Genomic DNA, 15,244 nt, shown 5'->3' with positions numbered 1-15,244 from the left:
AATCACATTAACTTGCCTTAAACAGTCGGTTTTTCCGTACATTAAAGTTTTACTCTAAAGCTGCAGGAAACTTTAAAAAATGACATCACCGAATACTTTCTGTTTTATAGCATCTTGTCATGTGACATAAGGTCTGAGAGACGTATTTGCATATTTCTATATTATGTTAGAGATTTTAAAAATAGAAATGCACAGTGATACTGGAATCATTTCTATGTCGGCAGATAAATGTTTTAAAAAAATAGCATCATCGGACACGTTTACATTCGACTGATATTTTAAACTGATATTTCATGACATATTCATTGACGGCAGAATGTTAATGCGATGCTGGGTTATTGCGCTAAAATGTCTGCGTTTTATTCATTGTCCTTTTTTTTTTTTTTTTTTTTAGCTCTACAGTGGCCGATATTATATTTCTCTCTACGGTCAGTCCAGGTAGACATAGTCGCAATTTCTACGTTATCCCGAGCTTAATCTGAGGAATTTAGAAATTGGTCTCTTCACATTTGGACCAATGAGGTGAATTTATTTTTTTCCTTCCAATGTGGGAAATTACCATTTACTGACTTGCAGACTTACAGCATTAGTCTAGTCATTTTACTTCCATTAATGTATAAACCTATGATTTGCTGGAAGATATGAAGGTAGTTACACTGAGAAACTCATATCTCTGTAATTATCTCGCTTCTTGGTAGGTGTCACCTGGTGTTCTTTCATTAAATATCAACTAAAGATCAGGAGTAAATAATTCATGAGTGGCGTGTGGAGAGATTGGAATTAAACTCACACAGAGAGAGAGAGAGAGAGAGAGAGAACCAAATGTCACAGGAAGAGCTGGGGTCCGCCAGAGCTCAGGATGGGCTCAGGTCGACTTCAAAGCGTGCAGAGCAGCAGTGGGCTGTTTTTCCCTTTTTTAATAACTGAAATAAGTAAGAAAACATATGTTGTGCTCAGTCTTTGTTGATCAGTCAGATGACAGCTGCATGAACCACCGAATGTACTGAATGATACTATGTGTCCAAAAGTGTCCAGACATTCCTTCTAATTAGTGCATTTGGAGTTGGACAGGTGTCTCCAACATTAGTACCTGACCTCACTAATGGTCTTGTGGCTGAATGCAGTCAGATCTTCACAGCAATGTTCCAACATCTAATGTAAAGCCTCTTCAGAAGAATAGCGGCTGTTACTGCAGCAAAGGGTGGGGAATTCCCTAATAATACCATTGGTTTCAGAAGAAATGCGAGAAAAGCAGCAAGTGTTTGTAAACTTTTGGACATACAGTGTACTGTACAGTGTTTTTGATACAAACTCCCCATTTTCACCATCACCAACATCACCATCATCAACTAGTGCACACAGTGCTTACCTGAACTTGCCTGGTTGTGAAATACTCCATTTGTTCTTGCTTCTCTTGCTTCTATTGGCCATAGCGTCTTATAATGTGATGCAGCATCTCAGGCTTGAAGAAAAAATCAAGTCAGAATGACAGTTGAGTACAAGTTCTTCCATTTTCAGAAGATATTTCTGAGGAATTTAGATATGAAATCATCCACTTGAATAACAAAGGGAAAGCCAAAAGAAAAGCAGTGAAAAAATAAGAGTTTCTGAAACATGAAGAAAATGGGACTTCTGACAACCGTGAGTGAACTGATAGACCACAAACCGTCACCATCAGATAAACAGCGCTTAAAGGTTTCGTCTCTGAGAGAAAGGAGAAATTAAGCATGACTCTTGCTTCAGATCAGAAAAATCCACAGGCGTGTCTGTCCATCCGCTGTGAGAAGACAGCTCTGTGCTATGGGTCTAAAAGGATGTGTGACTCTCAAGAAGCCTCTCAAGGAGGATACAGACAAAAAAGAAAATTTGCAAATCAAACAAAGAAGCTGCCAGTGTTTTCAAAACAACAGACTGGACACCCTAGAGTCCAGACCTCAACATTAGTGAATGTGTTGATAACTTGGATCATGAAAAGTGGAAAATGCAGCCAACTTCCAAGACTGGGCTTTAGAGGTTTGGAAAAAATATCCCTGCAGATTTCACTGTAAATGTGAAAGCACATCCTCTCAAAAAGGGTCGAAGCTGTAAAAGAGGCAAAGAGTGGACACATTAAATAGTGAGAAATTTGATAATGTATTCATCTGTAGCGGCTCTTAAATAATTTTCGACTTTTTTGACACTGAAAAATGGACAACTTGTATTTCATTTGACCATTCTGACGGGATTTGAAATAACTGAAGGGCAGTTTCTGACCTTTGCACAGTACTGTGTATGGCTTTATGGAAATGTCTGTATGTAAATGAATTAATGTAAATGGCTGTTTGTCTAAAGCTGTGTGTATATGGATTCATGTAAATTGACATAGCTGTATGTAAATGGCTGATGGGAGCTGTGAGGATTGCTTTTGCCCGTCAGCTCCAGTGCTGACAGGTGCTTTAAGTAGGCTATGGTGTGTGTGAGCTGTGTGTGTTTGCACCTGCCTCACACCCCAGTGCAGTGTGCAAAGCAGCAGAAACGGAGCTGTTGGGGCGTTTCGTTCACTGTGTGCCACAGCACATCCACTGTGTGGCACAGAGCGCAAATTATTCTGCCGGTTTTCAGCTATTTGAAAGAGGTCACGTAGGCTGGTACTTGATTTAATGGATTCGAGCTCAGTATGAGGTGCTGGTGGTAATGACTTGAGAGTTTGATTGTTGAGCATGATTGTGTGTTGGGGGTTGTGTGTGTGAGAGAGAGAGAGAGAGAGAGAGGGAAAGAGATGGAGAAAAACAGGAGGTGTTATTGAATGCTTATACAGCTTATACATATGAGAGAGACTCCTATTCATCTGCTTCATTCAGACCACATTATTCCAACACTCCTAAGCAACAACAGGTACTACATTCTTTACAGAGTAGTGCACAAACTGAAATGTGTTCATTTGTGACACCAGAAAAATTTAATAATGTATATTTTACTTTATTTGGCTGGATCAGCTTACAATGAGAACTTTAATACAGAGAGAAGAGGGAATGACACAAATGGTCCTCTACCTCTCTTTCCTCTCTCTTCCATCCTTCCTCTCTCTGCCTCTCACTCTCTGCCTCCCCCCACTCTTTTCTGTCCTGTTTCTCTCCACCTCCCTCCCTCTCTCCATCCAATCTCTCTCTCTTCCTCTCTCTCCCCTCCCTGCCTCTTTCCAATCTCTCTCTCTCTCTCTCTCTCTCTCTCTCTCTCTCCCTGCCTCTCTCCTCTCTCTCTCCCCCTCTTCATCCTCTCCCTCCTCCTCCTCCTCTATCTCTCTCTATATAGAGGTGCTGTCTCTCAGCTCCGCTCTCCTCTTGTCTCCTGCTGCTTTGCTCAGCAGCAGTGCACACACGCAGCTCTGCGCTCGCTCTTGCCCACTTTCGCGTCTCTCTTTCCGTCGGATTAAAGGATTATGCCGCAGAATAATTGCTCTTTTTCACTGTTCTGATCAAATACTGGACTTGCATGCTGGAGTGTAAAACTTCATCTTGTCTCATGCAGGCAGCTGTGAGTTGCGGAGTGTGTTGAGCGTCTTGCCGGCGTTGCCCTCGTTTCCTCTTCCGTCTTGAACGTCAGAAAGGATAATCTGATTATTTTATGAGGAAAAAAAACATGGCTGTGAGAATGAAAAATGTGCTACAGTAGTATGTTTGTCTGATTCCAGTAGAGTTGTGCACTGTAGATCTCTGGTCATTTCTGTTTTTGGGGAATTATATGAAGAGCAGGCAAGCTCACGTTAACTGTCTCAAAGTGTCGTTAGCCAAAGTGAGAAGTTCTGTTCTCTTGAAAGAAAAAGAAGTGCATGGATTAGATCACCTTAAAGACCTCTTAGCCACATCTGTGATACTGTAACTCTTTCTATTCCTGTTGTTCTGTTATTAAAAACTTTGTGGAAGAATTTACAAAGACTTTCCGACAACTTCCACCTAAAACTTTAGGAAACCAGGTGCCGTTATGCAGCTTTAAAGGATCTGTAACATACCTTTAACTCTAAAGCACAATGTTTTTGTTAACACTTCTTTAAGCCGCTCGGAATCGTCACGTCTCTTGTAGAGTGGCTTGTCTCTCTGGACCTGAGCTGTATTGTAGTATATTATATTGTGTTGTAGTGCAGGGTCAGCCCTGACCACACTTCACCTGTGACCGAGGCTCAGAAACTGGACTGTAAGCTGCATCTATGGAGAGCCTGAGTCATCTGAAGAGACTTTGGGTGAGAGTTGCCCTCTGCTATACTTTGTTGACCCTTCTCTCCTGGCCATGTGCGGTTACAGGAAAGAAGAAGCTGTACATTGGTGCTTTATTCCCGATGAGTGGCGGCTGGCCCGGTGGACAGGCGTGCCTGCCCGCTGCCCAGATGGCCCTGGACCTCGTCAACAACCGGAGTGACATCTTACCGGACTACGAACTGGAGCTCATATATTATGACAGTATGGTAGGTGAACTGTTATACTTTCTGTATGTATGTAACCCATTAAACGCAAGTCTTAAGACGTATAGCTGGACAATAGTCTTGTGATTTTAAGAGGTCCTTAAAAATGAGTTTATGGCACGTTTAAGATGTTTGACGTAAACAGTTGTATGCAAAAGTTTGAATGTCCCATATCAAATAATGTTTTTGTCGATTTTCTATTTGAATAAAAGTCACACATCCTCTACATGGAACTAACTAAAGTATGATGTTTTTCTTCTAATTTTACTGCATAATTTCTGTTTATTTGCTTAGTTATTATTAATATATTCCAAGTAATAAAATGTGAAATATAAAATATGCCATAACTGTAGCACAGGCCACTTTTTATATTAATAAAAAGAATTCCCCGTAGATGATGTGGTAACTTAAGGATGTTTTTTATGGCGTGATTGAAATGTTTTAAAATGAAAAGAAAAAAAAAAAAATAATAATAATGATTGAAATGAATGTAAGCATATGATGGCAGTTCCAGTAGTAACATAGTATCATAGTGTAATATAAATATCCAAATGGTGAGACATGGAAAAATAATATTGAGATTTGTTGCCCAGCAATTCCATCCAGAACTACTTGCCTCAGCCATGTTTCTTACACAGTTCTACGTCATAGTTCATATTTGCAGCCTGGAGATCTCAACCACAAGCCTTATAACAGACATTTAAGGCATAATGCAGACAACTTACCCAAATGTTACAGGCAACTTACTTTCTTGTGCCGATAAAAGCCCACAAAACTTTGGTTAGTAGCTGTTCAGTTTCACGTCTCAGCCAGAAGACAGAGTTGAGCAGCTTCTCACAGAGAGAGAGTGATGGTTGAGTCTGTTTCTTCCTCGCGCGATCTACCACCTACCATCTCTCCGAGGTTTTGATGAAGTTGAGTGCTTACATTCTCTGCATTGTGGAGCTCTAGATGCAGCTGCTTATATGCACGCAATCTCAATGCCAGCATGGCAATGATATGAAAAATGTAAAGAATTATGCTTGGCTTCGACAGTGGTGTATCTATATTATGCCCCACAAAAGAAAATGGATCGTCTTTGATCTTCAGCTGTACTGTACTGTAAATAGGAAACTATGCACTGAGTTCAATGGAGGTTTAAGAGAACATTTTACTGCCTAAACCAAGAAAAAGATTCCTGTTTAGGGCTTTTTGATAGTCACGGAAGCCTCTGATAATGGTCAGTAACACTGTGGACTGATACGCTTCTTCATTACATGAAACATTTTGATGATCTTGTCTATGTTTCTGATTTTTTTTATTTCATTGTTAGAAACAGCTTATAAATACTTTCTGTTCTGGTTTAAGAATGCAGTCAAATAGTCATGTTTGAATTGAGAGCCATAAGGTTGTTAGGAACAATGTGCTCAAAAGCACAACCTGAAACAACCTAGAGAGATATTCATACAACCACTGCAGAAAAAAGTAGAATGTTGATACAAATAATCAGAGGGAAGTTTCATGGTTAGTGCCACACTTTGATCCACAGGTTTGAAGGTATTTTTAGGTGAGGAAGCATGGCAAGAGGTTTTTTGGAGTTGGACTGTAGCAATGGCTGTGATTGGTGTGCAGCGCTCTGCATTGGAATCACACTCAATGACGGAGAAGGAGAAGAGGGAAAGGAAAGTTGGCATGGCAACAGCCACAAATGAAACCGCTGTTCAAACAGAAGTGCATTTCTGTAAATCTTGCAGTGATAAGGAGAGGAGATACTTCAGCAGATTAGTGAACACCGGCACATCCATTTTTCAGACTGATTAAAGCACAGTCAGGAATTTCATAAAAGCAAATTGATAGCCTCTGTGCTGAAATGTCGACCCCTGAAATTCCTCTGCAAAACTTCATAGCTTTGGCTTTGACCTTTAAATGTTTCGATACTCTTTAAATGAAGCATCCATGATGAAACATCTGTAAGATTATACTAGAATTTATGCTAAAAACAGTCTTTCTTGAATGCAAATGCAGAATAGAAAGCATGGGAACGGCTGCTTCAAGCTGGAAGCATGAAGATAGCTGTCAAAACACAAGTGCAGAAAAATGTGCATACAGTATTTTGCTAAAGACAGCATCCCTTGTTCATTTAATTTCCATCTAAACCAGCCAGGAGATATTTATGAGGAGATTAGATATAAGATACTGTGCTTGCATTGTATAGAGGAAAGTCAAAGGAATATCAAAGTGGTTAAAAATTTCATTCTTGAGAGACAGAAGAACTTGCTTCAGATCTGAAAAAATCCAGCCCACAGAGAGGAGACAGCTCAACGCTATGGGTTTGAGAGGATGTGTGGCTGTCAAGAAGCCACTAGAAGAACATGTTCAAATCAAAGAACGGAGCTGCTGGGGTTCTCAGAACAACAGACTGGCCACCTCAGAGGCCAGACTTTCAATGTGCTTGAGATTATTTGGATTGTGAGAAGCAGACCAACTTGTGAGACTGAACTTTGAAAGTGTATAAAAAATATTCCTGCAAATTTCTTAGAAAAACTGAAAGCAAATCTCCTGGAAAGAGCAGAAGCTGTAATAAAGGCAAAGAGTGACAATTGTGATATTATATTTAGCCAAGGTTTTTGTATTTTCTGTTCATTTGATGCTTTCTGCTTTTTCCCTGATGCTAAAAAAATGAACAACTTACATTTACTGGCCATTCTGACTCCAAATTAATGATGGGTGGTCTCTGACTCTCTGACAAATCATGAACCCTAAAACATATTGACAATGCACAGTGGTGAAAAGAGAGAAAACTGACCCAGCTGCACAGTGACAGACTAAAAGAGTAAGTCACTAATCTCTGAGTTTAGTGGTCAATCTGTCCGCTCATATGCCGTAAATCATTTGCTATAATGCTTATCACATGGCCTGTTCTCATTTACCTCTGCAGCATGAGAAATGATGTACTTCTTATCCTAGTTATGTTAAACATATAGGAATGAAAAGCTCTTACACGTGTGCTAGTTGTATTAACCGTTCTATCTTCTTACTATATACTACCATATTCCTAAGAGTGAGGTCAGAATGCATCGTGTGAGAGAACACTTTTAAGGTCAGGAGTGCTTTAGACCATTGACAGTTCCGCACCGATGGCATTATAAGCATTTTCATTAGATCGTGGAGTGCTGCATACCTGAATGAGATCATAATCTAAATAGCTTTCGGTGCCAGAAAAGTAATTACAAAGAGAGGAAATCAAATTTGATTTGGGTTTGCTTTTAATTATTGTTCAAAGGCCCTGGGCCACGTGGGTTGCCTTGCTTAATCCCTTTCAAACAAGCAATTATCATACCCAGCAGTATTTCCTTAAAACATGAAAGTCTTTCTAATTTCCCAATTCCATATGACATTTGATTAATATTTATTTCTTAGATGAGTATTATCACGCTCTGCCATGCCATGTTTGCAAAATTAAGAGCGCTTTTATCCAGTCTATTATTTTATGCATTTGAATTAGAGTAGGCTTCTCACTTTATCAAAATATTCCATGTGGAAGAGGAAATTATAACTTTGGGTTCCCTTTGCACTACAGTGTATTACAATGTGCTAATGTGGTATCTTTTGGGGGGCCAAGCACTGAAAGTTACTTTCCTTCTTCTTTCTCCTGTTCATATTCATATTCATTCTGTGGCAGCCCATAGCACTGTTAATGTAGTTTGTGTGGATTTTTTTGCAGTGAATAAGAGTCTATAGTTGTTAAGCCTTGAATATGTGTAGTGATGACCAGTTTAAAGTGTGGAAGATAGTGAAGCAATATGTAAATGACATGTTTATTCTACAAAAATGCACAAAACCTGCAAAGAACGTCTAGGCAAAACTGTTAACACTGTGTATTTTCCACCGCTTTTTGTGATCGTGTCTTGTCCTCATTCACAAATGATGTCTCTAGCACCTTCTGTTCCTGAAAGATGGAAAAGTTGAGCCTAAAAAGGGCTATTCATTTACTTGCTAACAACAAACTGCAATGATAAAATGACATGAAACTGTCTCTTACTTAAAGCAATAGAAATAAGAGCTTCACATATCCCTTAATAACTATTGTCCACATTCAGATTTAGCATTGTTATTAATATGGTAAATGCTTAGTGGGGTCTAGTTTACTGAGGAGGGAGCAAAGCCTGCAGCACATGCTAAAATTTTGCAAGGGCAGCTGTACTACAACCTGCCATTCATATGATATCGCCCGCCAACTGATTAAATTGCTAAAACAAAGGTCCACACAGAGCGTGTATCGACCGGCTGTAGACAGTAGAAAACAAAGAAAGGAGAAAGAGCTGCATGCTCTGAGGGAGGAGGCGAATTCCAGTTGCTAAAAGACAAGCAGTTTGAGAGATCACTGTGAAGAAAATAAATGCACTTAGAACTGCTGAAAGATCAATAGATGAGCTAGAAAATAGATCAGAATGACCTTCCATCCTTTATTTTAAGGGACAGTCCTGAAGATTTGTCTCACATTCCACACAAACCAATCCACACAAAGCAAACAATGTCTTGCATTTTAAAGAACAGTAAAAGAATTAGAAGATTTTTTTTACATTAAATATAATTCATTTATACAGGGTGATTGAAAAAGATTCAAAAAGATTTATTTCACTTGTAAATCATTACAGAACAGTGCAGTAGGTTGTAAATGGTTTAAGTGAGCATAAAGTTTATTATGTAGTTTTACAAGTGCAAGAAAGTGACCTTCTCCATCAATGCGATAGTCAAATTCATCTCATCCTCGATTGGGCATGTCGGGTGTCACTGTACTCACAGCTATTTCAATGCAATTTCGAGATCAGCCAGGGTTGTGGAACCAATGATGAACGCTCTGAGCTGTTGGAGGTTCATTGCCACCGGAAATGGCACAGTTATGACGGATTCACTCTTATTAAACTGGAGAACGCAAAACGCTTTCTGCTCAGGGGCCTTCATCTCCTCACAGACTGAAGGAGCCATATTCTAGTGACAGTCAGAAATTCTATGACTCTTTCAATTGGTATGTGATTGGTTCCTACTAGGGATGGGGAGATTCACCGATTCACATCGGTGATTCGGCACACATGTCTGCGATTCGACTGCACCGGTAGATTCAATGTGCATCGGGTTTAATTTGCGGGTGAATTTACGGTGCACCTCCTCTAGCCTTTTTGCATCGGCAGATACCATGGTTAAATCAGGTGTTTTGTTTTCCACTATCTATTCCTTATTCTAACGTATTTTCAGAGGCAACATATTTTTTATTTTTGTTGATTTCTTTTTTTTTTTCGAGGCAACATAAATGCACCATCGTGTCCTCGGGTACTGACGGAAGCACGCAGACGTACACAACAAAGATGGAGGGAAACGAGCAAAGAGATATTTAGTGCACCAAAAAAGACACACAAATCAAACGTGTGGCAATATTTCGGGTTTTTTAAGCGAGGTGGTCAACTTGACAAGACGCACGCAATCTGCAAACAATGCCGTGGGGCTATGAAATGTGGCGACACACATGAAAAGACGGCACGGTGTGGACATCTCGGCAGCCGCTACCCCCTCGTTTTCTTCGGATCCTGCTGAAACACGAGCCACACTGAGCAGTAGCAAAGGAGGTGACGGGTCTATCGCAAGTTTATTTAGGCAAAACACGCCCTACTCAGTCAACTATCTGAAACCTTGTGTAGCAGTTAAGTCTAGCAGACAGTAGTATGTGTTGCAGATCATAATTTTCACTATGCACATTGTTAATACAGTACTTTTAAAAACGGTTCATCTTATGTTTTATACATTTTGTATAAATATAGTTGGAGAATATAACTGAATAATTCAGTTGAATAAATTAATGCTCTGTCTGAATATACTGAATTATGCATTTTTTTATATTATGTATTGGTTTTGCTCCATTGAAAACAACCAGATGCATACATCCCTTAAATTGTTAGAGAGTAAAGTAGAATTGTGCTATTGAGTTAAGAAAACTGATGGGTCAGGCCAATACATCCTCAAACCTCAACTAACTGTATCGAATGATCACTTATCAAACCGAATCCTCATATAATTAAGTCATATCGTTATCAAATCATTTTTGAATCGCGTCATATCGTGAACAGGAGTGATTTGTATCACATCGTATCGACAAGGGGTTTCAGAGTATCGCAATTATATCGTATTGGTGGCAGTGTATCGAGATGTGTATCGAATCGACCTTAGTGGTGAAGATATACATCCTTAGTTCCTACGCATCTCACGGTTTTAAAAATACATTGCTTTGAAATTGGATAAATGTTTTTGAATCATCCTGTATAAAGTTAAAATGTGACCCTACATTTTAGTATATTTAGGGTTTATATATATAAACTATACCCTAAAGTGTAAGGTCACTGTCCTTTCAAAACAATGACATAACCATGCCATAAACATGTCATGGCAGATGTCATATGCTCTAATAAATTGTCATCATATGTTTTGTCCAGTAATAGTAGTGTCATGTTACCATTGTCAGTAATTGTCATGAAAATTTTCATAATGTTTGATATCAGTCACTAGATTACCTGCTAATTTTTGGTAAGTTAGCCAGAGTGACATCAAACACTACGACAAATGTCATGACATTGAACGGTGACGGCAGCAGGACTCTGTTATATTACTGTACATTATTGTCCATGACAGCTCAAGACAGCACATGAAATCTGCCATGACATGTTGATGTTAATGTTATGTAGCAGTGTTCTGATCTGCTTACTGTCTAACAAGATGTTATTGGTTGGTGGCAAAAGCTTGGAGCTTTTTTAATATGTATTCCAAAATTGGACAAAATGTTTTGGTCTTTTTTATACATTTACAAATGTATTTGGTAAATGTACCTTGCATGTTTTTGTATGGCAAGAGCTGATGCTCAGCCCGGAGTGAAATGAAGAGAAGAAAAAAACTTAAATTTGCTTTTAAGAACAAATCTGTCTTCTCTTTCAGTGCTTCAGCCATTTTCAAAGTAATTACACCTCTTCAATTTTCTGCAATTTTCCTGTCAGTTCACATTAGTAAATCACTACAAACTGTAAGTTTGCATAGTGTCCTCCCATATTTTTGCATCTCAGCAGTGTCATACCCTAAAATGCATATTCATGAAATCAGACACACTAAAACCTGGCAACCTCATGTACATGTGCAGAAAGCTTCTGCACACAAGTTGATAAATTAGCTGAGTGCTTTGGCGCACACACAATGCATTAGCAACTTCGCAACTGTTTAGTAAATCTGGCCCTTAGTGCTGTGTTTGTGGATCACTAGGTCTTCACTGAATTACTCAAAATTACTCGTCTCTTCCAAGGATTGTGAGTAAAAGTGGATTTCTACAAATAGAATGGACCACAGAAAAGAACAGTCTTGGTAATTAACAGCTCCCTAAACTACAGTGGGCTGGTTACACAGTCGTATACGAGAGTTTGTGTCAAATTAAATGTTTTGTTGATTTTCTAAGTAGAAATAAGTACACGTCCTCTGCAGGGAGCAAAATTAAGCATTTTTCTCCAAATTTAGCTTACAATTTTGATTTATTTGCTGAGTTAAACATATTGAGCTATATAAAATATGCTGAAATTTTTGGACAGGCCACATTTTGTTTTTCACCCAGTGTGTTAAGTTCAGCAAATAAACAGTAAACAAGCAGTATGTAAACTTTTGCATACGACTCTTAAGAGATTTCACAGTGTGCAATAAACTATTTCTTTATGTGAAAATCATTCTTCATTTTGATTAGATGGCTGCTATTTTTGTGCAAAGTTTTTTCCAGTGGTAAATAAGCAAACTCATACTTTATTAACTGATGAGATTAGTTCTGTATTATTTGCTGAATCAGTAGCCTGTGCACATAGATTCAGGTTTAATGGATAGGAGTGGAGCAATTACTGTCATCTTTCTGAATCTGTGCTTGTATATGTGCTTAGTTGATGAAGGCCCAACACAAGTCATAAATCAGCAGATGGCAGCAGACCGCATTAGACATGTTAGTCAGTTCAATTTCATAAATTCTGTCTCCAGAAGAATTATTTGGAGTAACAAATTCAGTATAACTGAAGGATGGGTGGGAACTGGCTGTGAATAAACTAGGTGACAATAAGAAGATGAACAGGACTGGGTGGAGGGAAAGTTGTTGAAAATAAAGTGCCTGTGTATGTGTTGTGGTGTTGATGTACAGGGACAATATACACACGTCCACACTCTCCAGATTGTTGGCATGATTATATCAAAGCTCAGACTGCAAACTTTGATCATTTATTAACTATGATGGAGAGAGACAGAGGTAGAGGCAGGGAGAGAGACAGACATGACTTGATGAGGTACTTTTGCTCTCTGCAACTAAATTGGCAGCTGTTGTGTCCAGATTGGAATGAGTGTGATATCCAAATGCATGTCTTATTCATACCAGTGTTTCCAGCAGAGTACCAGACCTGCCCTTGCAGTCCAAAGGAAGACAATACAATTCGATCCATAAATAATGCAGTTTGAGTTATTTTTCATTATACACCACTCCATTCAGATTAATAGAACAAACTTAATTTGTACAAGTCTCTACAAGTTTCTGTTATTTATCAGCAAATGTTCTGTTTAATTATGGTAAATTAATTTGGATAAGTAATGTGTTTGCATTGAATTGAGGGAGGTGAATTCCATTTTTAACAGTTTACTATGTAATTTATGGTAGGTTTCTGTAAATCTGTATACATCTAAAATGCAAAAACTAAGGACATCCATTCATACTGTATTCTGAAACATTAACGCAATATTTTTTTTAAGGATATATATATATATATATATATATATATATATATATGAAAACCATTTTAGTGTGTTTAAAGCATTAGGCAGTTGTGTCCACTGTTTTGTGCTTGGTGGGCCAAAAGGAGTTTTTAAAATGTATTTTATAACGTTATATTTTGTTACTAAAGTTACTTAATATGTTATACTTGGACCACTGTACTGAATTAATTAATAAACTGCGGACCCACAGTAAAAAGCAATCGAAAGCAATACTGGTATCGGGTATCGACCCGATACCATGCTCAGTTACTCATACTCAAAAAAGTGCACTGATACCAACATCCAGTATCACTGGAAACCATGAAACATTAGCACAGTGTACAAACGACTCAGGCTGGCAGTAAAGGAGCGTCTGCCCACACAGTGAAGTGTTGCTGGCGACATTTCACCTTGATGTGTTCCTGCCAGGAATACATTTTACCATTTTAGCCTGTTTTTAATCACACACAAACACTATCTCAACCGCTTCTCTTATATGGGTGGAGACACATTGGCTCGCAAAACAGAAGTGAAAACATTGACACTTGCCATACTAATGTGTGAATATAACGACTTTACTCTGTTTAATTTATACACGTTAAAACTTTTTTATTGTCTTTGTAAAATAGGCTTCAGAGAGACCATGTACCCTATATACCCATTGAAAGGGTTAGCCGAGCTGGTTTATCGCTTCATTCTCTGGTTTCTGAGGGAGAACACTGTTCAAGGAGACCCTTCCTAACACCCATGTACAGCATTACAGCTCGGTTTGAGATTCAGTGCACGGTGTGGTAAAAGTTAGCAAAGTTGCTGTAGCTCAGGTTCTCAGCATGTTTGCTCAGTACTCGGTGCTCAGTGTGTTCTTTGAAGTTGTTCATCGGACAGAGCTATCTGTAAGGGCTGCATTTCACATTGCACATCAGTCAGACCAGGTGTTTTCATACAGTGTGAGTATATAAATCATAGGCTTTGTCCACGCACGAGTGTCTTTTCAAACATACAGTGTGAGTCACCAAATAACGGAGGATAGTCAGCTACAGCTCAACCAGCCTGAAAGACTCCAGCAAGATGCAGAACTCCTCAGATACAGTAGCCTCAGATGTAATTTCAGCTGTCACTGTGCTATAGAGACTGTTGCTGAAAGAGACAGATGAAATTGTCTTCACTTACAACTGTACAGAAGTGCTTTTCTGACATGGAACAAATCCTAGTCTTCTACACTGCAGTGCTGCTCGATCAAAGCTAACTAAAGTGGCATAACTACCTAATGTGCGGCAATTAAAATGAGCTAGATTTGAATGCTTTAGTTGTTGAGAGACATCGTAGTCATTCACACTAACAACTTCTTAAGTAGTTTACTCAGTATGTATCAGTATTGTTATTAGCAAGGACTAAAATACATGTACGTATCCCTAAAAAATTCAATGAAGTATTCAGATCTTAGGTATTTGCAGGGATTATGTTTTGATCTATTTAAACCTAAGGCATTATTAGAGATAGTGATAAGCTAAATATATGCAAGATCACCATTTATAGGGTACTTTCTGTTGGGAGGAGTGTGTCTAAACTTTAACTACCCTAATTTCAACTTGGGAAATTGTGCTTTTTTTTACTTTAATTTAGTGTTGTTTTCATGTTTTTGGTTTCTTTTAAAGTGAAATTGAAAGATTTAAATTTATCATGATTTTCATTTAAACTTAAACTTTTTTTTTTTTTTTGAATATTATGGTTTTATTTGTGTACCATTGCTTGAAGCTGTGTTTGCTAGTAATGTACTAGTGGCTAGTAATGGCTAGTGTTTTGAGTTCTGCTCAGAATTAGCTAAAATTGTCACTACTGAAACAGTCACTCCTGAAATATTTGGTGAACATAATTGAGATATAGGGTCAATATAGTCAGTCAAAAATGTGTTTTAAACTCTTGAGTTTGAACTATCATCCATATAGTAGACAAATATGTGTTTCATTGAGTCAGTGGATGGAGTTAGTGTAACTTTCTGGGGGGCCAAATTAAACATCCTCA

The 15,244-nt window shown here is 38.5% G+C and overlaps 1 protein-coding gene across 3 annotated transcripts in view; it reads left to right on the top strand.

The window, feature by feature from the left end:
* The window catches only part of gabbr1a (gamma-aminobutyric acid (GABA) B receptor, 1a), a 66,977-nt gene that overhangs the window by 16,117 nt on the left and 35,616 nt on the right, over window positions 1-15,244 (top strand). For all 3 annotated transcript variants that reach the window (XM_017707180.2, XM_037546465.1, XM_017707181.2), the window contains one exon: window positions 4,278-4,438. In XM_017707180.2, coding sequence (XP_017562669.1) covers window positions 4,278-4,438 — 161 coding nt within the window. The remainder of the gene's footprint in view (window positions 1-4,277; window positions 4,439-15,244) is intronic.

The sequence above is a fragment of the Pygocentrus nattereri genome, chromosome 17, assembly GCF_015220715.1.
Source record: "Pygocentrus nattereri isolate fPygNat1 chromosome 17, fPygNat1.pri, whole genome shotgun sequence".
In the NCBI taxonomy this organism is placed as follows: domain Eukaryota; kingdom Metazoa; phylum Chordata; class Actinopteri; order Characiformes; family Serrasalmidae; genus Pygocentrus; species Pygocentrus nattereri.
This window is presented reverse-complemented; position numbering and strand designations above follow the sequence as displayed.